The sequence below is a fragment of the Rhinopithecus roxellana genome, chromosome 19, assembly GCF_007565055.1.
Source record: "Rhinopithecus roxellana isolate Shanxi Qingling chromosome 19, ASM756505v1, whole genome shotgun sequence".
Lineage (NCBI taxonomy): Eukaryota > Metazoa > Chordata > Mammalia > Primates > Cercopithecidae > Rhinopithecus > Rhinopithecus roxellana.
The window spans coordinates 6,760,838-6,786,670 of record NC_044567.1 but is presented as its reverse complement, the minus strand read 5'-3'; the positions used below and the strand labels follow the sequence as shown (position 1 = coordinate 6,786,670).

General features: G+C 41.3%; 1 protein-coding gene across 2 annotated transcripts in view; it reads right to left on the bottom strand.

Annotated features, from left to right (window-relative positions):
• Positions 1-678: 678 nt before the first annotated feature.
• KAT7 (lysine acetyltransferase 7) overlaps positions 679-25,833 on the bottom strand; it is a 41,018-nt gene continuing 15,863 nt past the window's right edge. The window contains exons 5-15 of one of the 2 annotated variants that reach the window (XM_030923634.1): positions 24,792-24,874; positions 21,051-21,140; positions 18,721-18,819; positions 14,026-14,136; positions 11,628-11,819; positions 8,263-8,352; positions 7,899-8,039; positions 6,392-6,485; positions 3,624-3,770; positions 2,976-3,082; positions 679-2,374 (exon numbers count right to left, since the gene is read on the bottom strand). In XM_030923634.1, the coding sequence (XP_030779494.1) occupies positions 2,273-2,374; positions 2,976-3,082; positions 3,624-3,770; positions 6,392-6,485; positions 7,899-8,039; positions 8,263-8,352; positions 11,628-11,819; positions 14,026-14,136; positions 18,721-18,819; positions 21,051-21,140; positions 24,792-24,874 (1,256 nt within the window). In that variant the 3' untranslated portion in view covers positions 679-2,272. The remainder of the gene's footprint in view (positions 2,375-2,975; positions 3,083-3,623; positions 3,771-6,391; positions 6,486-7,898; positions 8,040-8,262; positions 8,353-11,627; positions 11,820-14,025; positions 14,137-18,720; positions 18,820-21,050; positions 21,141-24,791; positions 24,875-25,833) is intronic. The other variant, XM_030923635.1, reaches the window with a different exon arrangement.

The window sequence follows — 25,833 nt, the reverse complement described above, 5'->3', positions numbered from 1 at the left end:
AAAGTGGGATGGCAAAGTGAGTGGAGGCTTGGGATCAGAACTGTGCAAAAAAACTTCAACTGTATGGGTTCTCACCACTACTGGTCACAGTGAGCAACACCATTCCAGCACATACAATTCCCAGCCTCCTCCTTTCCACCATACAGAGGTAAGTGCTCAGCCACCCTTTTCCTGTGCTGGGTATATCTTACAGGAAAATGCAGCTATTTTCAAAAATAATCATTTCAACCTGGGAGTCAATAGTTAGATGTGACATTGCTCAATATTGGTGAATGAACTTGGAAATGAGAAGGGATATCTGTTCCCATCTCCCATAGGCATCAACTGTACCCCCCATATATCCTAACTTCCTATTGGTTCCTTTCCCCCTAAAATCAGTGAAAAATGGCACTTAGTGAAAGAATGGCTAATACTGACTAATCATTGCTATGTATACTGATTAGCTGGAACCAAAGTGAGGCAGATCAAATTTGTGCCACCATCTAGATAAGTTCAAAGTGAGCACTCCCTTGATCTTTATAGACAGCCTGCATCACAGGGAAAAACATTCCATAGCCACAAACCACATCCCTCAACAGTGTACTGCTAGGCAAAGCAAATCCTAAGTGCATTTACTATGAGTAGCAGATTGTGTGCATCATTTTCATATATAAATGAGAGCCCCCAGATGAAACAGACTTGAGCAGAGAACATGCTTTATTGAGGAGTAGATATAGAAGAGCACATTCTACCACATGTGGGGAAGGGTTTAGCTTCTGTAAAAGGCCTTTACCCCTTAAGAAAACCCCTAGTGAAGTTGCTTTTGGATAAATTTTAACAGTGACACTGAAACTGGAGGGGAGCTGCCACTGAACATGCTTAAAATTAGCTCCCCCAACCCACAGTGAATATAAGTAGTGTACAGAGATGACAAGAGAAAGGCACAAATGACCGGAGTCAGGGATTGTGGTGAGGGCTCCACATGAAGACAGCATGTTGGAGGAGACCAAGTTGGGAAGGGTGACATGTCATACATCAAAAGTTGCCCCAAGATAGCAGGTTATAATGGGCTACAGAGAAATTAGAGGGAACATCTCTTCCTTCACTTGAACAACACCAAAAATAGAAGACCAGAGAATAGAAGGACGGTGACAAATCCCAAAAAGGAAATGGAGGAGGAGTTCGTGGAAGGGCAGAAGCACTTTAATCCTAGAGGGAGGGTGAGGCACTGTTGAAAAGAGAAGCAAACCTTGGCAGGGGTGGCCATTCTGCCTTGCTGAGTCATGGGCTGAGATACGAAAGTCACTTTCAATCATTTTCAACTTCTCCCAGGGCATTCAGACAGAATCAGTGCAAGGTATACAGAAGTAAAGATGTACTGTATCAGACTAGTGGAGGTGAAAAGATTTCTGCAGTATAATTAATCAGTTAACATGCAGCATGAAAGGGAGAAGTGGACATTACTTTGGCACCTGCAAACGTAAAAAGGGACTGGGAGTAAAGAGAGAAGGAAATATTTACTAGTGGGTACTTTATGGTGAGGCAAAAAGTAGTATCTGCTCCCTTTCACCAAGACACTGCCCACTGCCCACAGGTGAATTCAAATCAAACCCAGAACTACCACCTCTTCATTCTTCTCTCCATCTCATTCAGATCAATTATATGCTATTACCAAGACTAGTCCCTGGGAAACTCTTCAAAAGTATTTGGCTCTGGTTAGCCCAATACAGATCAAAAAGAGGTCTCTTAATCAAAATGAAGGAAAGAAATTTAAAGCAAGATAAAACCCAAAGTGAATGGATCCCCTGCCAATCCACACACACTCACAAGTGCCACCTCTTCCCTGCCCCTCCACAGAACACACATATAAGGAGTAACTGGAAAGGTCCTGGTGGTGGCAGCCATATTTGGAGGTCTGGTGACCAGGCGGCAAGCACTAGTACCACGCTTAGAAGACACAACACAACCTCATGGGGCAAGAGGACATGAGGAGAGAACCAGTGACTGGACAGGTACAGTACCATAACAGAACTCCTTGGGTCAGTGCTGAGAGACCTGCACTCAAGTCTAATACAGATCCCATCCAGGCAACCTCACTGAGGCCGAAACAACAGTTCCTCAGAACCAGCGTCTGCAGTGTACACAAAGGTCGGAGCCAGGACAGTCCTGAGGGGGATGGCCTTCCCAAAGGATACTGTACTTGCCAATCACAAGAGCAACAGAAATGACAGACAGATCCCTAGGGTACGGATTCCTACTGCTGGGGTTCGCTGGCTCGGAATGACAGGTCACTTTAAGTGCCCTTGGGAGGGGTCCATTTTAAGCAGCTGGGATCCATGGTTTTATTGGAGTTGGACCTTTTGGCCTCTTTGGCTATCCACTCATCAATCAGGTCCTGGGGGAGAACAATGGGAAAAAGGATTATATACTTTCAACTCAAATGCCTTTACATAGATTCCAAAATAACTAACCACCAAGAAGGAATTGCCAAAGGTTTAACAACATATTAGGGTATAAAAAAATACTATCTTTTGACTTATAAACGACTTTTCTATCTAATCCATTCTTCCTACTTTACCCTCAGTGAGAAATGAAAATCATCGCTCACCTACCTTTATTGTATGTATGAAACAATTTAAAAAATTAGAAGTGAGTATGAGTTGAGACAGCATTTGTGAAGATTCCTCTACAGATGGGCAATTTCCTCCCATGTAAGAAAATCATCAAATGACAGAAGTGCTGTACAACATAAAGCTGCTTAACTGGAGCTGCTTAACTTGTGTCATTCAAATTTGAGACAGGAGCTTACCAAAACCTTCTGATACGGATAAGGCAATGCAGGCATCACTGCCAGCTACAGAAACGAGACCCAATAAAAGGGGCATGTAGCCAAACTCCTTTAAGGGAAGGTTTTCTTGAGTCTTAAGGCCCCTACTTTGCTCTGCTAAGCCTTGAAGGACATCCAGCAATGAGCAAGCTGCTGATGAAAACCTTACCTGTCTCTTTAAAACTAGGTGTTTTCCCTTCCAGTACTTGAGCATCTGAAGGGCTTGTAGAGTGCTGACAATGTCCACAGGATTCACAGCCGTCTCCTGACTGATTTCTGAAACAGAAGAGCTACTGACAACCTGACCAAAGTGCAGGTTCCCACCCCTTTGCCCCCAGCCAAGGTCTACTTTCCCTTCAAGGAAATCCAAATGGACAGAATCTTCTGTACTCAACCCAATCTGTTTAGGAGTTTACAAAGTATTCATTTGACCAGTCCAAATAACTACAGAAGGATATTACAGCAAGAAGCTATTCTTGGCCCCTTAGAAATCAGGGCCAAATATAGATCAAACTAAATTGTTCCACCCCTGCATAAATACACAGGGATGTCTTTCTCAGAAAGATGAACCAAAAGACCTGAAGTTTTTCTTCTTGACTTTTATAAGAATTAGTGTTAGCAACTCTGGATTTGAGAAGCCAATTAATAACCATTCCCAGGGGCCAAATGTTTTGGATTCCCAGGCAACTTCAGTGAGGGTCTCTGCAGTGGTCCATTTTCAGTTGGCCTTCCTTTCTCATATTCAGGGGAAACACAACACCCAGTAGAGTTAACTTCTCGGGCAACAATCAACCATTCCAAGGAGTCAAAAACCAACCTTTGATAGAAATCTCTTTGCCTTGGAAATTATGCAGGTAGCGGAGAAGTACTTCTTTCCAGTAACTGCGATAGCTTATAAGCCCCAGATCTGAGAGTGGACGTTCTGGGGAGCCAACTTTTTCTTCGACTTTGGAAAGCAAATAACCTGCCAGGGAACAAATACAGACTTTTTCTAGCAGCACTAGATCTTATCCTAATAGCAAAAAACAGTGTGCCAACATGCAAGAAGGTTTAAGAAGCACAGTCCCCTCTTATTCCAGGGAATGTGTTCCAAGACTCCCAGTGCAGGCCTAAAACTGTGGATAGTACCAAATCCTATATATACTATGTATTTTCCTATCAACACATACGTATGCTATAGTTTAACTTATAAATTAGGAACAGGAAGACAGTAATAGTAAAACAGAACAATTATAACAATATACTGTAATAAAAGTTATGTGAAGGTTATCTGTCTCTCAAAATATCTTATTGTACTGTACTCCCCTATTTTTGGACCGCAGTTGACTATAGGTAATTGAAACTGCAGAAAGTGAAATGGCAGATAAGGAGGGCACTACTGTAATAGGCACTAAAAGAACTCTGGAAGGCTTCACTATTAATCATTTTGATAACAATGGTTCTCTATAGGTGTGTGTTGGAAACAAGGGAGACAGGAAAAAAATGTGAAGCCACTTCATTACCTAGTTTTTTAATATTTTTTAAATCTTTGAACGGTAAAAACAGATTAGCTCAGTACCACCTATGAGATGGGGGGGGGGGGGGTGTAAAAAACCCAAATGATGAAGCCTCTAGTTGTAAAGTCTAAACACCTAACATTCAATTTATACAAAATATACAAAACAACATTATGGAGATGCAGTCTGCAAAGTTCGTAATCTGGGGAACCTTTTTAGACAACTAACCTCCTTTCTTCAACAAAAACACAGCAAGGAAAAAAAAGATGGGAGTGGAAAATTTTAGACTGAAAGTGAATTATGAGCCATATTTCTCAATCTCACTATCAATTTTACCTGGATCTAAGTATTAAAAAAAAACAATTTTTAAAAAGAACAAAATCACACCAGGGAAATTTGAGTATCACAATTTATGATATGAAGGACTTTTTTTTTTAAGGTGTAATAGACCTTATCTTTTAGAAATATCAAAATAATGGCAGGTGAAAGTATCGGTAAAACGAGGTTAGGCCCCCCCACCCCCAAAAAACAGTAATTACTGAAGCTGGGTGATGGGTATAGGAGGGTTTATCATACTTTTGTTAATGCTTAAAACTTTCTATAAAATCAAGTTTATACGAACAGTGTTACCTATTCAAAGATATATAGTTATCCTCTTATGTCACTTTCCAGTTCATCTCTTCTCAGATGACTTAAAAATGAAAAAAGGCGGCTGGGCAAGGTGGCTCACACCTGTAATTCCAGCACTCTGGGAGGCCGAGGTGGGCAGACCACCTGAGGTCAGGAGTTCGAGACCAGCCTGATCAACATGGAGAAACTCCATCTCTACTAAAAAAACACAAAATTAGCCAGGCGTGGTGGCACATGCCTGTAATCCCAGCTACTCGGGAGGCTGAGGCAGGAGAATCGCTTGAACCTGGGAGATGGAGGTTGCAATGAGCCAAGATCGCGCCATTGCGTTCCAGCCTGGACAATAAGAGCAAAACTCTGTCTCAAAAAAAAAAAAAAAGAAAGAAAGAAAGAAAGAAGGCTTGGAAGGCTAATTCTAGGAATTCCAATTTTGATTACAATATACCCAACCTGTCCTTTGACAGTGTACATCAAATAGAGAATAACACACAGTGGAGTCTTGTTATTCACAGCAGTTATGTTTCATAAAGTCACTGAGAACCTGAATTAGTGAACACTGAACCACTGCTACTAGAAGAAATACAGGGAGGGTTAGGTTCCTGCAAGCCTCTGGTCACATATTGGTCAACCATCAATACATAACCTTATTTTATGTTTCTGTTTTAAAATGCCTTATTTAATATACACTGTTGACATCACTAACATTGAACTCACTGCCAGCAACTCTCTAATTCACCTGAAGAAAGCGATCTAACCTCTGTAAGGTACCCCGGGATTCCTGAGATTAGGAACACCAGACACATCAGCACTACTCATAGGGTCCATCTAAAATCAACAGAAGGCCAAAACCGTGTGGCATTCACAGACTGAAAATGAACTTGTTTACAGTATAAGAGCTGAAAACTCTGAAGTCAGCTGGGAATGCGTGCATCCATGACTCTTATTTTTGGCTGCTCTGTGCATGTTCACGAATGACCACAAAAATGTTAAGACTGATTTTGGGGTTACAAATAAAACTTAGTGAGTAAGCAAATTCACAAACACAGAATCCACAATTAATGAGGGCAGAGTATATTATGCAAAGGGTCCATTGGGTACATGGATTACTTCTAGACAAGTCCCTACAAAAGTGAAATCCCTAGCATCAAGGAACAGATTTTAAGCCTCATGCATGTTATGTGCTGTTTAAAAGTCTCAAACTGGGATAATCCTAGAGCTCACTTTATCATCCTCTGTACTTCCTACCCATTAAGGAGAAGTCCTGTATCCCTTCAATGGTCAATGTGTATCAGGCAGAATGACAATGTTCAGGTTTTTCCTACTTGTTCATTCATTTACTAAATATCCATGTACCTCCACTACATTCCAGGAATTGCAGAGACCACAGGACAAAAAGACAAACAGCAATATTCACATGGTCCCTGCCTTATGGAACTAATGACTTAGCAGTTTCACTTACTGAAATCAATAAGCATCTTGCCATAGCCCTGTCTCATGTACTGTGGCATAGTAAGGATACAGGATACATTGTAGTTGAGGAATGAATTCTTTTCCTAAAATCAAGAGCAAACAGATGAACACGTCAGGAGGATTTGAAACCAAAGGTTTCAGCACTTCCACAGATACAAAATAAGGCTGCTTGCAAAACATCTGGCTAACCAGTCCCAAGGAGTGGCTGTCAGGCTCACAACTGTTATAACCACACCTCTTATCATGGCCAAAGCCATTAATCATCCCAGGATTTCCCTAGCTGAGACCTCCAGTTTCATTTTAAGGCGGCTGACTCTGGGTTCCTGACAGCCACAGAGCAGGGCAAGAAGGTTAAGGCTGCTCACTCAGTATATAGAAGCCCACTTTAAATGCAATTTTTGAAAAGGAGCTGCCTACTGGAAGAGAAGGGAAGGAAACAACACAGTAAGTCTCCATTCTGCAAAGGGATTTTAAAAAAAAAATCAAATTGAATGAAATCAAAATGTGTGATTCCAGTTGCAGGAAATGTCCAGAATAGGGAAATTTGTACAGACAGAAGGGCTGAGAGGGACTGAGTGGAAACAGGAGTGATTGCTAACAATTTCTTTTCAGGATAATGCAAACTGGATTGATTGCACAACTCTGTGAATACACTATAAACAACTAAATTGTACCCTTTCAGTGTGTGAATTTATGGTGTATGAATTATATTTCAATAAAGTTGTTATACTAAAAGTCATAAAATCTGGCCTTGGGCCAGGCGCAATGGGTCACACCTGTAATCCCAGCACTTTGGGAGGCTAAGGCGAGTGGTCACTTGAGGTCAGGAGTTCAAGACCATCCTCGCCAACATGGTATAAAACACCATCTCTACTAAAATCACACAAAAAATTCGCTGGGCGTGGTGGCAGGTGCCTGTTATCCCAGTTGCTCAGGAGGCTGAGGCAGGAGGGTCACTTGAACCCGGAAAGCAGAGGATGCAGTGAGTCAAGATCACACCTCTGTACTCCAGCCTGGGCAAGAGTGAGACTGTCTCAAAAAAAAAAAAAAAAAATCTGACCTTGGGTCTTTAAAAGGCGCAGCAGTGTTATCACTGAAGGGACTGTGCTAGAAGGAGCCCAGCTAAACAATCAGGCAAAACGAGTATATTCCTGGTTTTAAGCCGATAACATAGAGGCAGGCAAAGCCAGGAGAGTTGGCTTGACTACAAGATGTTGGCTTGTGGGTTACTAGGGAGGGCTCTGGCCAGTTATTAATAGGCAGCTCCAGTCCACAATTCCAGAAAAGAATTAACCCGAAGCTTTTAATAAAAACTGCATTTTCATTAAACAATCTTTGATACGTGGGTTTGCCCTTTTTTTTTTTTTAAATTTATGGAAGGGGTGTCATCATTGCCCAGAGTACAGCTTCTTCCTGTTGGTGATTTGAGCCCCCAGCTGCGAACATGGATCACCCTGCTCTGGCCAGTGGCTTCTTAATCTCCAGATCCTGCTTACCTTGGAAAAATATCCAATCAGGTGACAGCCAGTGTTGTCCGCCTCTGTCATAACATAGAACAGGAAGGGTTCCACATCATAATATAACGTCTTATGGTCCAGAAAAAGTTTGGCCAACAGGCACAGGTTTTGGCAGTAGATCTGGAAGCAGAGAAACAGAGTTCATGTGTGGGCCACTGATTCCTAAACAGATAAAGGCCTAAAATTCACAAACATACCATAATTATTAATGAAACATATTGTGTATTTTGGCAAAAGAAGAGTTCTATATCCTTCACAAGGTATGATGGAGAAAAAACACATGCCTTCTGAAACCTGTGAATATACAACATTACAACCCCTTTCTAAAGTCACCACTTTTTACCTTGTTTTTCTTGCCATCCACTTCAAACACAGAGATTGAACCTTTGCGATATATCTCATCACCAGGTGGGTGTTTCCACACACATTTGGCCTGCGAGACAATGAAATTCACATTAGGGAACCAAAGCCCCCCCAACAAGACTGTTCCTCAAAAGGGAAAAGGAATGACAGGTCAAATGTGGTTAACTGAGCTACAGGACACTTGGACAAGTTGAGAACATACAGCAAAATATAGATTTTTTTCCATAAAACAAAGACTTCCAAAGTCATTTGAATATATTTATGACACTTCTATAGCAATCTGGAACAAGTACTCTGGATTACATTCTGGCACTGCTTTAGCCCAGGAGATTAAAATCACCCACTACATAAAGGTCAAATAAATAACAATACCCTTGCTTATTACCAAATGCCTCAAGCCAACAGGAAATTCTTAAGCAGCTTATTTCCAGCAGCTTAGGGTGGCTAAGTACTTTACTCTCACCTTTATCCATAACTTCTCATTACCACCTAACCATTATGGTCTTCTTTTGTTCAGATCAGAAAACTCACTCACAATGATAAAAACCATGTACTACCTGTCTGCCCTTCTCCCCTGCAACTGCATTGCCTTTGCTATATAAGGAAATTAGGAGAAAGTCCTGTGGCAAAAAAAAAAAAAAAAAAAAAAGCAAGCAGCCTAGCTGAGCAGCAAGAAGCTAGGGTCACTTGGCCACAAGGAGGCATGAAGTACCCCCTTTTCCTAACTCTCAAGTGCTAATTGTTTTAATGCAGCCAGTCAGCTGCATTCTGCTGTTAGGTGAATTCTTTAAAAGGTTTACATTTTAAAATGTTTAAGGCCTGGGGCGGTGGCTCATGCCTGTAATCCCAGCACTTTGGGAGGCTGAAGTGGGCGGATCACCTGAGGTCAGGAGTTTGAGTGCAGCCTGGACAACATGGTGAAACCCCACCTCTACTAAAAATACAAAAATTAGCCAGGTGTGGTGTCGGGGGGCCTGTAATCCCAGCTACTCTGGAGGCTGAGGCAAAAGAATCCGGGAGGTGGAGGCTGTAGTGAGTCGACGTCGCACTACTGCACTGCAGCCTAAGTGACAGAGCGAGACTCCGTCTCAAAAAAAATAAAAAAGTGTTTAAAAAGTATAGATACATAAAACTTATTTTTTTGAGGTAGGGTGTCACTGTCACCCAGGCTGAAATAGCACGATCATAGCTCACTGCAGCCTCGAACTCCTGGGTACAAAAGATTCTCCAATGTAGCTAAGATTACAGGTACCTGGCACTACGCCTGGTTAATTTTTAAAATGTTTTTTGAAGCGACAGAGTCTATTTTACCAAGGCTGGTCTCAAATTCTTGGCCTCAAGCAATCCTCCCACTTCAGCCTCCCAAAGTGCTGGGATTACAGGTGCTAGCCACCGCACCCGGCCGATGAAACACTTTCTATTAAGCAATTTTACTGCGAATCTTTTTGTCAACTCAAGAAGCATATTCCAATTTGTCATATGTAAATCCAAATATTTATTAACTGGAATCCCTCCAAGAAAATTCCATCTGTAGTTTGTTCCTATCTCTACCCCTTTACTCATGCTGGCTCTTCCCAACAATAACCAAACTCATGAAACAATTATTGTTTAGAAACAGAAGCCAAGTCAAAGGAAGACCACTTCATTTCAGTGATCACACATGAAGCAATGGGAATAAGAACAGGCATGGAATAAAATAGGTATTTCCTGAAATCTGATTTTTATATTATATAATATGGAAGATTATCAAATATTCATAATGTTTATTCGATCCTCAGATTTATTCAGACCCTTTGTTTTCTCCTTCTATTACTATTTCTTGCCCTTTTAGCTATTTCATCAGTTAGTGTCACTAAACAACCAGAAACAAAAAAGAAAAAAGGCATAAATGGTAAGCAGTGCACATCAATAAAAATACCTGCTTTCACATAGTAAAACTATTTTATCTCCATGAACTGCCATCTGTGTCAGTGCCCCTCCTTCTGACCCCATTATTCCCTGTACACTGGTATCTCTACCAATTCCCGCCAATCACCTCCCCTCCATGACTCTAGCCCCATGTAGTCAAGTGTGCCAGGGCCTGCAGAACCTGAGTCAAAGCAACAGTTCTGGGCCCTGAACCTGCAGACCACATGCTCCTGAACTGGGAACATAAAAAAGCAGTATCACCAACCAAACTGGGGAGAAGAGTATAATGACAGAAATCACAGGAAGACTGGATCATAGATGCTCAGCATATGGAAATCCTGGGAAATAAAAAAGGAAGGGGAAGGAAAAAGAGACACCCCCGAGGCCTTAGAGCCAAATTATATTGTGATTATGAGAACAAGGGCTGGGCACAGTGGCTCATGCCTGTGATCCTAGAACTTTGGGAAGTTGAGGTGGGTAGATCACGAGGTCAGGAGATCAAGACCATCCTGGCCAACATGGTGAAACCCCATCTCTACTAAAAATACAAAACTTAGCCAGGTGTGGTGGTGTGCACCTGTAGTCCCAGCTACTCAGGAGGCTGAGGTAGGAGAATCATTTTAACCCGGGAGGTGGAGGTTGCAGTGAACCGAGATCGCGCCACTGCACTCCAGCCTGGGCAACATAGCAAGACTCCGTCTCAAAAAAAAAAAAAGAAAAAAGCTTCTCTGCCTGAAAGGCTAATCTAATCTCTACTCCTTCCCGTTGCACACTCTTGCTCCATGGCAAAAATTCCCCTTAAGACAAAGCTTCTTATTCCGTAACAGAGGGGATTTTTTGAAGCTGCAAAAAATCTAGTAAACGTATTTGTCAACAATAACAGATTCAACTCCTTATACCTGTTTTATTAGGAAAAAGAGGGGAAGGCACCAAAGGACCCATTCTACTACTTTCATAATCTGTCACAGGCTGATCACTCTTACATATTAGTAAGTGTACCCATTCAACATATATTTCCTGGGCATCAGTTGTCCACACTAGTTGCTAGGGATATGAAGGTGAGCCATACTGTCCCTGCTCTGCCTAATGAAGTCTGTATTTTCATCTAGTTTGGGACACACAAAACCTGTAGGCAGAGGTAGTTCATATTCCAAGGAGGAAATGAAGAGGAGCAGGCAGCAAGAACAAAAGACAGGAAGACGTACATGACAGGATGTGGGTAAGGGCCCTCAGCTGCTCTGGGTGGCACCCAGCACAAGCCATGCCTCAGGCTCTACACCCCACCTTAAGCTGTGGCCTTCCATTTCCTATGCCTTCATCCCACTGCTGAGGACCACTGGGAAGGTGCCTGAACAGAGGCAATCACTATGGCAAAATCTAGAGATCCTACAGCTTATTGCCATCATGGTCAAGGCAGAGGAACCCAAGACAACTCACCATGTGCCGGCGGAGTATCGTTTGGCTCTTCATATATTTTAAACAGAATTCACACATATAGAGACGTCCCAGCCGTGCATATTCTTCAGGATATGGAGAATGGTACCAGGTATCAAGCTCATAGCGGCCAAAAGCAATTGTTTTAATCATGTTGCTTCCCTCTGTGATTTGGCCTTGCAGCCTTAATTTCTCCTATTGCCAAGAAATCAAAAGTCAAAGGAGGATTAGAATTTATTATCTTTGCTTTCAGGCAGGACACAATGGATCCTGTAATCCCAACACTTTGGGAGGCTGAGGCAGGCAGATCACTTGAGGCCAGGAGTTCGAGACCAGCCTGGCCGAAATGGCAAAACCCCACCTCTACTAAAAAGACAATAATTAGCCAGGTGTGGTGGCAAACAACTGTAATCCCAGCTACTTGGGAGGCTGAGGCAGAAGAATCACTTGAACCCAAGAGGCAGAGGCTGCAGTGAACCAAGATCACACTACTACACTCCAGCCTGGGAGACAGAGCGAGACTCTGTTTTAAAAAAAAAAATAGGGCCGGGCACGGTGGCTCAAGCCTGTAATCCCAGCACTTTGGGAGGCCGAGACGGACGGATCACGAGGTCAGGAGATTGAGACCATCCTGGCTAACACGGTGAAACCCCGTCTCTACTAAAAAATACAAAAAACTAGCCAGGCGAGATGGCGGGCGCCTGTAGTCCCAGCTACTCGGGAGGCTGAGGCAGGAGAATGGCGTAAACCCGGGAGGCGGAGCTTGCAGTGAGCTGAGATCCGGCCACTGCACTCCAGCCTGGGCGGCAGAGCGAGCAGAGCGAGACTCCGTCTCAAAAAAAAAAAAAAAAAAAGTCTTGTTTCTAAAAGCATGTGTGCATGTCACCATGCTAGGCTATAAAAAATCAGACAGATTTGGCTTCTATCCATGAGAATTTACATTAAAGAGAGCTACATGAAAAATCAGGCAGGCATACAGAAAACTTACTACCCATACTGCTCAGAGCACAGGTCTCAAAAGAGGGGTTTCTCTGCTACCTCCCACATTCTGGGCCTCACCAGAAAGAGACCTTAGAAACTTCATTATCAGCCTAGACCAAAGTGAATTATAAAGAAAATCATCACAGATACAAACTGCCCACCCTTAGAAAGTATTCTAAAACTAAACAAAAAAGTTGATTTAGAATCTGCCTTACTTATCTGCAGAAACTTTTATAAAGCTATATGAATCTCTGTGACATATATCCACAATGCTCACTTAGAAAAAAAAGTAGGCCTTTTAAAAAATATTTCTGAAATGTGCATGATAATTCTAGAATCTAAACTCTAGAAGGCAGAAAATATTTCTGGGCTGGGTGTAGTGGCATGCCTACAGTCCCAGCTACTCAGGAGGCTGACGTGGGAGAATCGCTTGAGCACTGGAGGTCAAGGCTGCAGTGAGCCATGATGGCACCACTGCACTCCAGTTGGGGCAACAGAGCAAAATTCTGTCTCAGATTAAAAAAAAAAAAAATTCAATGACTCTGAGTTGGCTACAAAAGTATTATAATTTGTAAGTATAACCAGGTGTAAAGTTGTGAAACGCTAGCCCAGAAATGCTCCATGACAAAACAGGATAGAGAAAACTAGCAGCAGAAACTGCCCATTCCAGCCAAAGGTAGCCAGCAAACCCTGCCTCCGCCCAGTTTTCAACAAGTCTACTACTTGATACAATTTTTTTTAATACAAGGGGGAAGGGGGTGAAAATGAGATTCACTTTAAAAACTGAGCTTCCCTGAACACATTTAATCTGTTACATCAGAGGTAAACTCAATCACCAGAATTTTCTTCAAGAAAAGTTGTTAAAAATTCTGCCTAGGACAGCAACTCAGTATAAACTAGCTCTAAATAAATAACAGAATGGAAAACCAATGTATCAAACTTGACTGTGTCAAAGATTAATTCTAAAACATCTGACAACAGCCTTTTCCATTATTCCCCTTCACTGTTATTTTCACTCTTAGTGCAGAGGAAACCTAGCAAGAGGGGAGTTCCTGTTGGGATTAAGAAAACAACAGAGATGAGTCTCTCCTAGGCTACAGGTTCTCAGAATTGCAAATTGCCCAGCTGAGACAAAGGGGAGCCTATAGTTTTATCCAGCCTCATCAGCTCTAGCCAAACTGGTACTTCCGGGAGCTGAGGTGGAAAGAAGGGAATAAAAAAAGGAAGGGAGGAGGGGTGATTTGTTTTAAATCTGAAAGGGAAAGGCTAGTCTCCAAACAGGGACAGCTGGGAAGAGAGGGAAAGAGATTCAAGAAGCAAGGTACATTTAATTCCCACCAAACTGATTTGCAATCATTTTTCTTGGCAATTCTAAGCACCTTTCACAAGTGGTCTTCAGTTTGGAGGTTTTAATACTCACCAAATCCTCTGAAGCCCGGGCTTGTGCTCTTCGGAAAAGATCCAAGTCATACTCACTTGTCAGGTTTTCTAAGAGAGGTTCCCGTGTGTTCCCATAGGTCTGTCTGTGTTCCTAGGAAAATAACCAGAGCATGACACCCTGATACTCTCTGCTTCTAAGAACTTTTTAATCTATTTCACTTCAATCCATGCAAACCACACAACCATAAGCTATTTATTTAGTGCCTACATACTAGGTGCTAGGGATTGAGCACAAGACATACTATTTATCAGATTAATGCCACAAGACTCCCACTACCCACCCCAGTAAATCTGGAGAGGAAATGCTCCCACACCTCCAGAAGGGAGCTTCATTCTTCTATTTCTTCGTGGATCAGAACTCTATGCCTCCATTCCTTTAGGTAAAAATGTGCATGACAGTACAAATAAATAAAGTACAACAAACCCAGAGACACTACAAATTCCCAGAATCCTGAGATGTCGAAGGAGGTTTGGTGGATACTCCTCGATTTAAAAACAAAACAAACAAAAACCAGATTCTCTAAGCCTTAGTGTCCAAGATTTTAGACTCAAAAGAAAATCTGCAGGAAGGGAGGGGCAGGGGCAGCTGGATGAAGTAGTCCTTTGTAACTTCTTTCACTTGAATTGCTCCAGCCACCATTACACTGTCTGCAAAAGGCGTGCTACCCTCAAACTCCAGTCCACATGCTCAGGAAAAATAGGCTGGACTCTTTAAAAAATGCCTTACTAAATATTAAGCAAGAATAAGACAGTGAAAAGCCATAGAAAATTAAAAGCGTGAAAATAATCCAGTCTCAAAATAATTTTCCAATCTTACCATGTCAGTCACTACAAGAATCCTTTCCAGGAAAGAGATTCTACAAAGGAAACTTCCCTTTTAAGCCTTTGATTTTAGCCCTTCCCACTCTGTTCTAGTCTCCACCTCCCATCCAGAGAATAGGAGATAATAGTAGTTAAGTGGAGTGGATGGCTTATCCCAGGAAAACACTATAGATTTCACACACATATTAGCATATGAAGATACCACTCATCAGTATCTTTATCCCTATTAAAATTTCCTCTGGTTAATCTGATTCCATCTGCTGTGAATCTTTTTAAATTTGGACCCTTATCATCTAAGATTTGGGTTCTAAGCATTAGTTATTTCTTCTATTTTGAGGAACACTGGAAAAAAAAAAAGCTTGAAAAAAATCCTAGCCAGCATTTTAATCAAGGAGGTTGGGTCCTACTAATCTATCCCAAATTACTGAAAAGCAGAGCAGATGTTTGTTAAGGTTAAAAATTTCAGGAACTTTTACTTCTCTCTTTTCTACCTGTATGATTTTGGGCAAGTTACCCCTCTCAGTCTGTTTTCCTGTATATAAAATACAGGAAATACCACCAATCATACTGGACTGTTAAAAGATCAAAGGAACATCACAACCACAGTGCCTAGCACTAATCACTCAAAATATGGTATCATTGTCTTATTACTCTTCTAACCAGTTTGCAGATAGAAACAGTGAGCAAGACTGGGGCAAGCAAACAACCTGGTACCCTACAGCCCACTACTAAAGCCCTCATTCTACAAACCAACAGTCTGGTGTAAAGGTCTAACTACAAATTCACCCCACAACCCATCTCACATTGTCCTATGTCCACTTATTCATAAAATTATCATTTAAGACAGTGATGACTGTCGAAAAAGTAAATATAGGCCAGGTGCTCACCTGTAATCCTAGCACCTTGGGAGGCCAAGATGGGCAAATCACTTGAGTTCAGGAGTTTGAGACCAACCTGGGCAACATGGCAAAACCCTGTCTCTACTAAAATTATAAAAATCAGCTGGGTGTGGTGGCCCACGCCTATTACTCCAGCTACTTGGGAGGCTGAGGCAGGCGAATGGCTTGAACCCAGAACCCGGGAGGCAGAGGTTGCAGTCAGCTGCGACTGGACCACTGCTGCATTCCAGCCTGGGTGACAGAGTGAGACTCTGTCTCAAAAAAAAAAAAAAAAAAAAAAAAAAAGAGTAAATACAGTCATCTCTTGATATCCCTGGGGGAAGAGTTCCAGGAACGTCCCCCAGCCTTCCTGCATATAATAAAATCCATGGATGCTCAAGTCTCTTATGTAAATGATGTCATATTTGCATATAACCAGGGCACATCCAGCAGTATACTTTAAATAATCTCTAGATTAGTTATGTGATGTCAATGCCATGTAATAGCTGTTATACTGTACTATTTCAGAAATAATGACAAGAAAAAGTCTGTACATGTTCAGTACAAACGCACATTTTTTTCCCCAAATATTTCCGATCTGTGGTTGGCTGAATCCACAGGAACAAAATCCATGGATACAAAGGGTCAACTATACATAGGCTGGCATATTTTTGTCTTAGTGAAGCCATGCCCTGAGTAAGTATTCACATGCCCTACGTTTAAGCATCTATTCTAGGCCGGGCGCGGTGGCTCAAGCCTGTAATCCCAGCACTTTGGGAGGCCGAGACGGGCGGATCATGAGGTCAGGAGATCAAGACCATCCTGGCTAATACGGTGAAACCCCGTCTCTACTAAAAAATACAAAAAACTAGCCGGGTGAGGTGGCGGGCACCTGTAGTCCTAGCTACTCGGAAGGCTGAGGCAGGAGAATGGCGTAAACCCGGGAGGTGGAACTTGCAGTGAGCTGAGATCCGGCCACTGCACTCCAGCCTGGGCGACAGAGCAAGACTCCGTCTCAAAAAAAAAAAAAAAAAAAAAAAAAAAAAAAAAAAAAAAAGAATCTATTCTAATGGCTAAATAAGAAAACATTCCAATTCTATGAAAAAAACTAAAATGTCAGAAAAAACCTAAAAGAACAGCCATAAAAAAGAATGAAATCATGTCCTTTGCAGCAGCATGGATGCAGCTGGAGGCCATTATCTTAAGGAAATTAACACAAAAACAGAAAATCAAACACAGCATGTTCTCAGTTATAAGTGGGAGCTAACCACTGGGTATGGAGGGACACAAAGAAGGGAACAATAAACACCGAGGATTCCAAAAGTGGGGAGGCAGGCAAAGGTCGAAAAACTACCTATCAGGTGCTATGTTCACCACTTGGGTGACAGGATAAGATCAATAGAAGCCTAAATCTTAGCATCACACAACACATGTATGTAACAAACCTGTACGTGTACCCCCTTATCTAAAATTTAAAATAAATAAATAAATAAATAAATAAATAAATAAATAAATAAATAAAAGGCTGGGCACAGTGGCTCACGCCTGTAATCCCAGCACTTTGGGAGGCCGAGGTGGGTGGATCACGAGGTCAGGAGTTCAAGACCAGTCTGGCCAACATGGTGAAACCCCGTATCTACTAAAAATACAAAACTTAGCCAGGAGTGGTGGCAGGTGCCTGTAGTCCCAGCTACTCGGGAGGCTGAAGCAGAGAATTGCTTGAACCCGGGAGGCGGAGGCTGCAGTGAGCCAAGATTGTACCACTGCACTCCAGCCTGGGTGACAGAGCAAGACTCTATCTCAAAAAAAAAAAAAAAAAGAAAAGAAAAAAAAGAAAAAGACAAAGACTGTGAAAGAACACACATCAAAATGTTAAGCAGTGCTTTGTATCTTGAAGGACAATTTTTTTTAATTGGAATGTTTCTTCTCTATATTTTTGGTATTTTCAGTAGTAAGTATGTATTAATACATTTATAATAAAATCTTTTCCTAAAAAAAGATGTTTAAGGCCAGGCACAGTGGCTCACACCTGTAATCCCAACACTTTGGGAGGCCGAGGCAGGCAGATTACCTGAGGTCAGGAGTTCGAAACCAGTCTGGCCAACATGGTGAAACCCCGTCTCTACTAAAAATACAAAAATTAGCCAGGCGTGGTGGCACATGCCTGTAATCCCAGCTACTCGGGAGGCTGAGGCAGGAGAACTGTTTGAGCCCAGGAGGCAGAGGTAGCAGTGAGCTGAGATCATGCCATTGCACTCCATCCAGCCTGGCTGATAAGAGTGAGACTCAGTCTCAAAAAAAAAAAAAAAAAAGATGTTTCAGTGAAAAGACAGAATTCAAAGTGCTACATACAGTAAGAAGGCAATTACATAAATAAGGGATTGTGAAAAAGCTAGGATATATCCAAAAACACTAACTGTGGCTATTTTTAGGTGGTAGGATTTGTTTTCTTCCATACACTTTGCTTAATCACTCTAAATTATCTTACAAATGTAAGATAATTACTTCTAAAATTAGAAAAAAAGTTAAAATACTACAAGAATATCTATTATAGAATATTCACCCAATTAATACCTTTTAATCATGGAGGAAATCTATTTTTCCATTAAAATAAGCAGCCTACTATTAAGGTTGACTATTTTTCTTCATACAGACGTTTCCAGTGCCATGGCATGTGTTCTAGTGGGTAAATTTAACCCTTTAAGATGAAAGTAAAATTTATGAACAACCAGAGGATCAAATTTTTTTAAATCTAAATTCTAATGGTATTTCATTTTCCCAAGACCTCCTGTTTCCACTCTCAACAACTCAGTTTTAGGGGATGAAATAAACTCTAAGTGCCATAGAAGAGTCACTTGGTATTCACATGTAGAGAATACTAAATGGCAAATCTGAAAGGCACAAGCTCAGAAAGCAAAAGGAATCAAATGTGATAGCAGGAGTTCATGCTCATTTAATATTTAACTTTTCCTCACCATATATTTCTCTTTCTGTTCTTTGCTCAGTCCAGAATTTCTTTTCTTCCTGAGTTCAGCCACTTTTTCCTTGTATCGAAGCTGCCTCTCCGTTGGTGCCTAAAAGGAAAAAGGAGAAAACTGAGAGAAAACTCCTTATAAAGCTAAGCTTCAAAATGAAAGTGCCAAGGTCCAGCACGGTGGCTCACGCCTGTAGTCTCAACACTTTAGGAGGCCAAGACGGGCCAACCACCTGAGATCAGGAGTTCGAGACCAGCCCGGCCAACATGGTGAATCCTCGTCTCTACTAAAAATACAAAAATTAGCCAGGCGTGGTGGTGTGCTCCTGTAATCCCAGCTACTTGGGAGGCTGAGGGCGGGAGAATCATCTGAACCTGGGAGGCAGAGGTTGCAGTGAGCCAATCATGCCATCGCATTCCAGCCTGGGAGACAGAGCGAGACTGTCTCAAAAACAAACAAAAAAAGAAGGTACCAAAACGTTTTTTAAAATGTAAAGAGAAAAAAATGCCAGAAATGTTCTAGCCACACTGCAAAACATATGGCAATTTTATTTTATTCATTTGTATTATTTTTGAGGCAGGGTCTCGCTCTGTCGCCTAGGCTGAAATGCAGCAGCACAATCATGGCGCACTGCAACCTCTACCCCCTGGGCTCAAGCCATCCTCCTGTCTCAGCCTTCCAAGTAACTGGGACTACAGATGTATACCACCACGCCCAGCTAATTTTTTCATGAATATGGCAATTTAAAAATTCCAAATCAGGTTACCATCACCACATCACCTTTACTGTCAGTTAAATACAGGTTCAGGAAAACAAACTTATTTTACTATTAACATAAACTAAGGATGGACGTCTCCACCAAAGCAACAAGAACTGTTTTCCAATTAATGCCTATTGATCTGATCAACAGTGGTATAAAAATTCATTTATATATATTCATTTAAATAGAAAAACTGAGTAAGAATAAAACCCAAGGCTGGGCACGGTAGCTCACGCCTATAAACCCAGCACTTTGGGAGGCCAAGGTGGGTGGATTACTGGAGGTCAGGAGTTTAAGACCAGCCTGGCCAACATGGTGAAACCCCGTCTCTACTAAAAATACAAAATTAGCTGGGCGTGGTGGCGTGCCCCTGTAATCCTGGCTACTTGGGAGACTAAGGCAAGAGAATCGCCTGAACCTGGGATTGCACTCCAGCCTGGACAAAAAGAGTAAAAACTCTGTTTAAAAACTTAAATAAATTAAATAAATAAAATAAAATAACACCCAAGATAGACAATGAAGAAAAGTGTAGTTACCACTTATGGAGTGCTTTTTACCTGCCAAGCACTGAGTAGAGGTGCTTTACATACATTATTTAGCTGACTCCCCTGCCAGGAAGGCATTATTCACCTCTTCTTATTAACAAAGAAATAGGTTAGCTGACCTGCCCAGGACAACAAAGCTAGAGTTAATCAGTATTCAAATTCACATCTGTTTGGCTCCAAAGCCAAACTTCTTCCTTATCACCATACATCTCTGCTATCCACCTAATCTAATTGCAAAAACAGACACCTAAATGATGAACAAAATACAATATGTCACAAAGGCATATTTTGAGAGCACTACAACGGTAATACATAAGGAAGAAATTCATTAACGGTGGGAGAGAATTTGGGAAAAAATCCTGCAACAGCTGAGAACTGCACAGGCCTTGAAAGAAAATACAATCTCTTCTCGGTACAGGTATAGTGTTCCAGGCAGGAAAACAGCAAGAGTGAAGACCAAAGGCATTTAGGGAAGAACAAGGAATTAAGCGCAACCAATGTGGCAGGAATGTTTAGAGAGGCAGGAGGAGGATTAGGACCAAGCCAGGATGCTCCCTACAAACCAAGGGAAGAGACAAGTACAAGAAAAATAACACAGTCAGCAAGTGTCAAATGCTGGGGAAAAGTCACTGGTGGCCTTGGAAAGGTGCTAGCAGAGTGGAGAAGTTTGAAAGCAAGCTACAATAGTCTCAAAGGATGCAAAGTGAGGAAATGAAGCAGCAAGTGTAATCTTTCGAATAATCAGAATTATATTCTACTACTACTACTACTACTACTACTACTACTACTACTACTACTACTACTAGTACTACTACTACTATTACTACAGATAGCATGATTCCCTCATGAGGCAGAAGTGTTTGTTTTATGAAAATTTACTGTTTGAAAAAGAAACGTGATTCTAAGTATATCTGGAAGACATATCACAGGAAATGAGGCATAGACACGCCTGAAGACAATTATAGAGGAGATCCAAGAAATGGACCTCAAACTATGAGTGGCCAGCACTTTAACAAGGCCCATACCTGGTGCCTGGTTGCATGCCTGTTGTTGTCATCTTGCCTGTGAGACAGCATCCTTTCTTCTATCTGCTTATCCCGGCTCTGTGCTCTCACCTGCAACCATCAACAACGTCAATAAATCCACCTGCTTCTAAGACTACGTTTACTTAAAGCATAAGAATACAATGATAATGCCTTGGATTTATGTTGTACTTTACTTTCAAAGCGTCTTCACACTTATTATCACAATCTCTACAAGAAAGAGATAACGCAAGCTTCACATTCTGCCTTCTCAGCCAGTAACAGAATCAGAGAAGTTGAAACGATAACAGCTAAATGATGGGATCACTAAGGTTTTAATCATGTCTGATGACTCTGAGCCTGGACTCTTCCCAAAGTACAACAAATTTAAAAAAAGCATGAGGAAGTGCAAGAATAGAGTATGGAAGTACAAAGGAAACACTAGAAAACCTGGGTTTGGGCTGGGCGTGGTGCCTCACACCTGTAATCCCAGCACTTTGGGAGGCTGAGGCAGGCAGATGAGCTAAGGTCAGGAGTTCGAGACCAGCCTGGCCAACATGGTGAAACCCTGTCTCTATTAAAAATACAAAAAATTAGCAGGGTATGGTGGCAGGCGCCTGTGATCCCAGCTACTTGGGAAGCTGAGGCAGGAGAATCACTTGAACATGGGAGGCGGAGGTTGCAGTGAGCCTAGATCGCACCACTGCACTCCAGCCTGGACAACAAAGTGAGACTCCATCTCAAAAAAAAAAGAAAAGAAAAAAGAAAACCTGGGTTTGGCCACACGCAGTGCCTCACATCTGTAATCCCAGCACTTTGGGAAGCCAAGGTGGGCAGATCACTTGAGGTCAGGAGTTCAAGACCAGCCTGGGCAACATGGTGAAACCTCGTCTCTACTAAAAATACAAAAATTAGCCAGACGTGGCGGCGCACACCTGTAATCCCAGCTACTTAAGAAGCTGAGGCATGAGAATTGTTTGAATCCAGGAGGCTGCGGTTGCAGTGAGCCGAGATTGCACCAATGCACTCCAGCCTGGGTGACAGAGCGAGACTCTGTCTCAAAAAAAAAAAAAAAAAAAGAAAACCTGGGTTCAAGTCTCCAGGGAAACTTAACTCTGTAGTTACATTGACCTCAGACAAATCACATCAGCTCTCAATAGTTTCTGTTTCATAATCTGGGAATTGGGAATATCCAACTGCTTATTCCACTTCACCACTAAAACTCAGAATGGTCAAAACAGAACGCCTGGCATTTCTCCACAAATCTGCTCTACCCCAAATCTTTCCAGTATTAATAAATGGCAATACTATCTAAATAGCTGATCCGGTCAACAACTTGAAGGTTACCCTAGATTCTTCTCTTTTCTCACACCTCACATCAAATCAATCAGCAAGCCTAACAGGTTGCTCCCCTTTAAATGTATCCTGAATCCAAACTAGTCTTAGAATTGCTGTCGATACAAAGCTAGTCCAGTCCACCAATTACTGCCTGAACTTCCATGTAGTCTCCCAAGCACCTTATACCCTGCATCAACTCTTGCCCCCACACTCCATTCTTCACATTAGCAAGCCTTCAGTTTTAAAAAGTGTGCATGAAATCCTATCATGCCTTTGATAAAGCCCCCCAAATGCTTCTCATTCTATCAGAACAAAAGTATACTCCTGTGCCAAGGTCCACAAGGTCCTTTATGATCTGGATCCAGCCATACACAGCCTACTTTCATTCAGCCTCTCAAACCCATCAGTTTAGCCATGCCTCATGGCCTCCGCACTTGCTGTTCCTTCTACTTAGGTATCTTTTCTCCTAGATCTTTACACAACTGCTTCTTTGCCATCATCCATGTACCAGATCAAATGCCAACTCCTCAGGAAGGTCTTCCTGGACCATCCTGGGAAAAGCAGGGCTATCCCTACCCTCACCCCCAAAACAGACTGTATCATTCGTCTTTTTTCCTCACAATATTTATCACTGCACAAAATTATTTACTTATTAATTTGAAGGTTTATGTTGCCTCCCCCTATGAGAACATAAGCTCCTTAAATGCAGTCTTTTATTCACTGAATCTTCAGATACCTGTATTTGGTACATGCAGCTACAGAAATGTATGATTGAATACAAATGTAACATCACTGATCGCAAGGGTGTCCTGGGAAACTCAAGAGCAATCACATATATGCAGGTTCTTCAAAAACATTAGAGCTGTTAATAAATGTGGGGAATTTATCTAATCTTTCCACTTACAGTTCTAAATGTAATAAAAATATATCATCTCAGAAATTCTCCTGATCCTCCATGCACATGTTCCAGTAGTAAAGATGGATTATGCTGAGCCTAATGCCCCTTGCAAAGAGGAGGGAACGAAGAGGATAAATTCAGGATAGAAATGTTTTCCTTTTATCAGAATTTTCTTCTCCAAACTCAAATTTTTCTTTTTCTAAAATAAGCTGCTTAACACAACACAGTCATATTGTTATAAACTAACAATTTCAAAAGCAAAAGACATCTCAGAAGATTTTTATGTAAAATCATCCATAGTATCAGATCATTACATTTAGAGACAAATGGTAGAGAACAACTCTCAACAAGCAGGGATCGCAGTTATTTTCTGAGAAAGAAGTACCTAAAGACTTGCCTGCTTCTGACACAGACGGGGGCACAGCTTCTTCTGTTTTGATTTAGTCCCAGGCTAATGGGAAGACAATGGGAAGATCTACAACTTACTTTTACACAGAGCAGAAGGAACTGCCGCTTATAAAAAGATTTGGAATGAAGAAAAGTAAGAGTAGGATCATTCAACTTAAAATCCATATAAACACGGAAAGTACACTACTTTGCTGAAAGACTAACCACATAAAAGAAACTTTTACCCCTGTAGTCTACCTGTAAATAAGAGAACAAATACCTGAATCAAGGAAAATCAATGTTAGCTAGGGAATCTAATTTTCCTCACAATGAAATTGGCTCAGACAGGAATAAACCTGTGACCCTGGCATCATTAGCAAAGTAACGACAAAAACAACAATAATACTTTGGTCTAACCAGCTTAGAGAACCTATTCAATACTACTCAAGCAATCCATTTAATTAATAACATTTTCCACTCTTGCTTCCCCATAATTAGATCTTTGGTTCCATCCTTGGGAACAGCAACCCACACAGGAACATACAAATAGGATCTGAGCTTCTACTCCTAAATACATCATCTCAAAATCCCAAAGGTTATTTAGGAGCTATGTTTCAAGAATTTAAAAGAAGAATCAACCAAGAGTAGGTGTAACTGACAGTAACAAAAAGTATTTCATAGAAAAGGACAGAAAAAGGGACAAGAATTATGAAAAGTTTTTAAAAGCAAAATGACTTCATAGATTTATAAGAAGAGAACTGAATGCATAAATATTAAGATCACATATTTACGCAAATTATTCCTTAGTGTAATAAGTCCCTAGCAGTCTTCGAAGCCAATTTTCAATAGAAAATATCAATGCACTAGTGGCTGATGTTCCAAATGTTTCATAATCTCCTTGTTAATTTCTTTCAAAGCACTCATAACATATTACAATTCTTTTGTCTGTTTAACTAGTTTTTTCTAAAAAAGCACATTGGTTTTTATGTTTCCTTCACTACAATGTAAGAACAAGGACCCTGCCCATCTTATTGGCCACTGTATCCCCAGTGTTTAGTAAAGTGCCTGGCAAAAGATAAGCACTCAAAAGGCATATGTTGAATAAACGAGAACACAATTACCTTGCATTCGTCAGCTGAGAGGTTATGATAGAGTGGGCATCCTGAGATGGAGAAATGTCTCTCATGTTTTCCTGTAAGGTGTCCTGTTAAAGGAGGGAAAACTTAATCTCAAGAAAGAAGACAAGCTTAGAAAGTAGTATGTTTCTCTATGACAAACCTGTTTTTTCACTACATCATTTTTATCAAATATATGTCTGATCAGACTGAATCCACCAGAGGTAAGGCTGGTAGGGCTATAACTTGCACTCATTCTTTTCTTCCACAGGATGGATCTGGCTATCTTTGAACATGCTTATGTATGATCAATATAAACCATCGTTCTTTCTGCTCTTAGACTTCTCAAATCTCAAAATGTCACGAAGTCAACATTTGTAATAAAGCACAAGACAATGAACAGGAACACTTTCTTTCGGTGGAATGTAACTCTCCTACGCTAAATTAATCAGGTCAAGTGTACTTTTCTTTCTACTGTGCAAGCTATCCAACCTGAATTTAACCCCTTTCAATACTCAAAATAAATTTATGAAAAATGGAGAAAGAAACGGCCTTTTCTATCATATAAGTAAACACCTTTACGTAACTTTAAACCAGATTAAATACTTATTTTTTGGAGGGAGAACAGAGTTTTGCTTAAAGATTTAGGATTCTTCTATAATCAGATTTTTTTTGCGTTTTAAAACATTTTTACGTCACCTAGGCTGGAATGCAGTGGTGCAACCATGGCTCAAAGCAACCTTGAACTCCTGGGCTCAAGTGATCCTCCCACTTCAGCCTCCCAAGTAGCCAGGACTATAGGCTCACAACATCACACTGGGCCTATTTTAAAATTTTTTGTAGAAACGGGTCTCACTGTGTTGCCCAGGCTGGTCCTGAACTCCTGGACTCAAACAATCTTCCTGCCTCCGCCTCCCAAAGTGCTAGGATTACAGGCATGAGCCATCACGCCCGAAACAGGCAGTAACACAAGGCCTTCTGAAGACGGAAAAACATAAGGAATAACAATACACGAAAGCTTGTTTTATTTAAATAGGTTTCTCTTCAT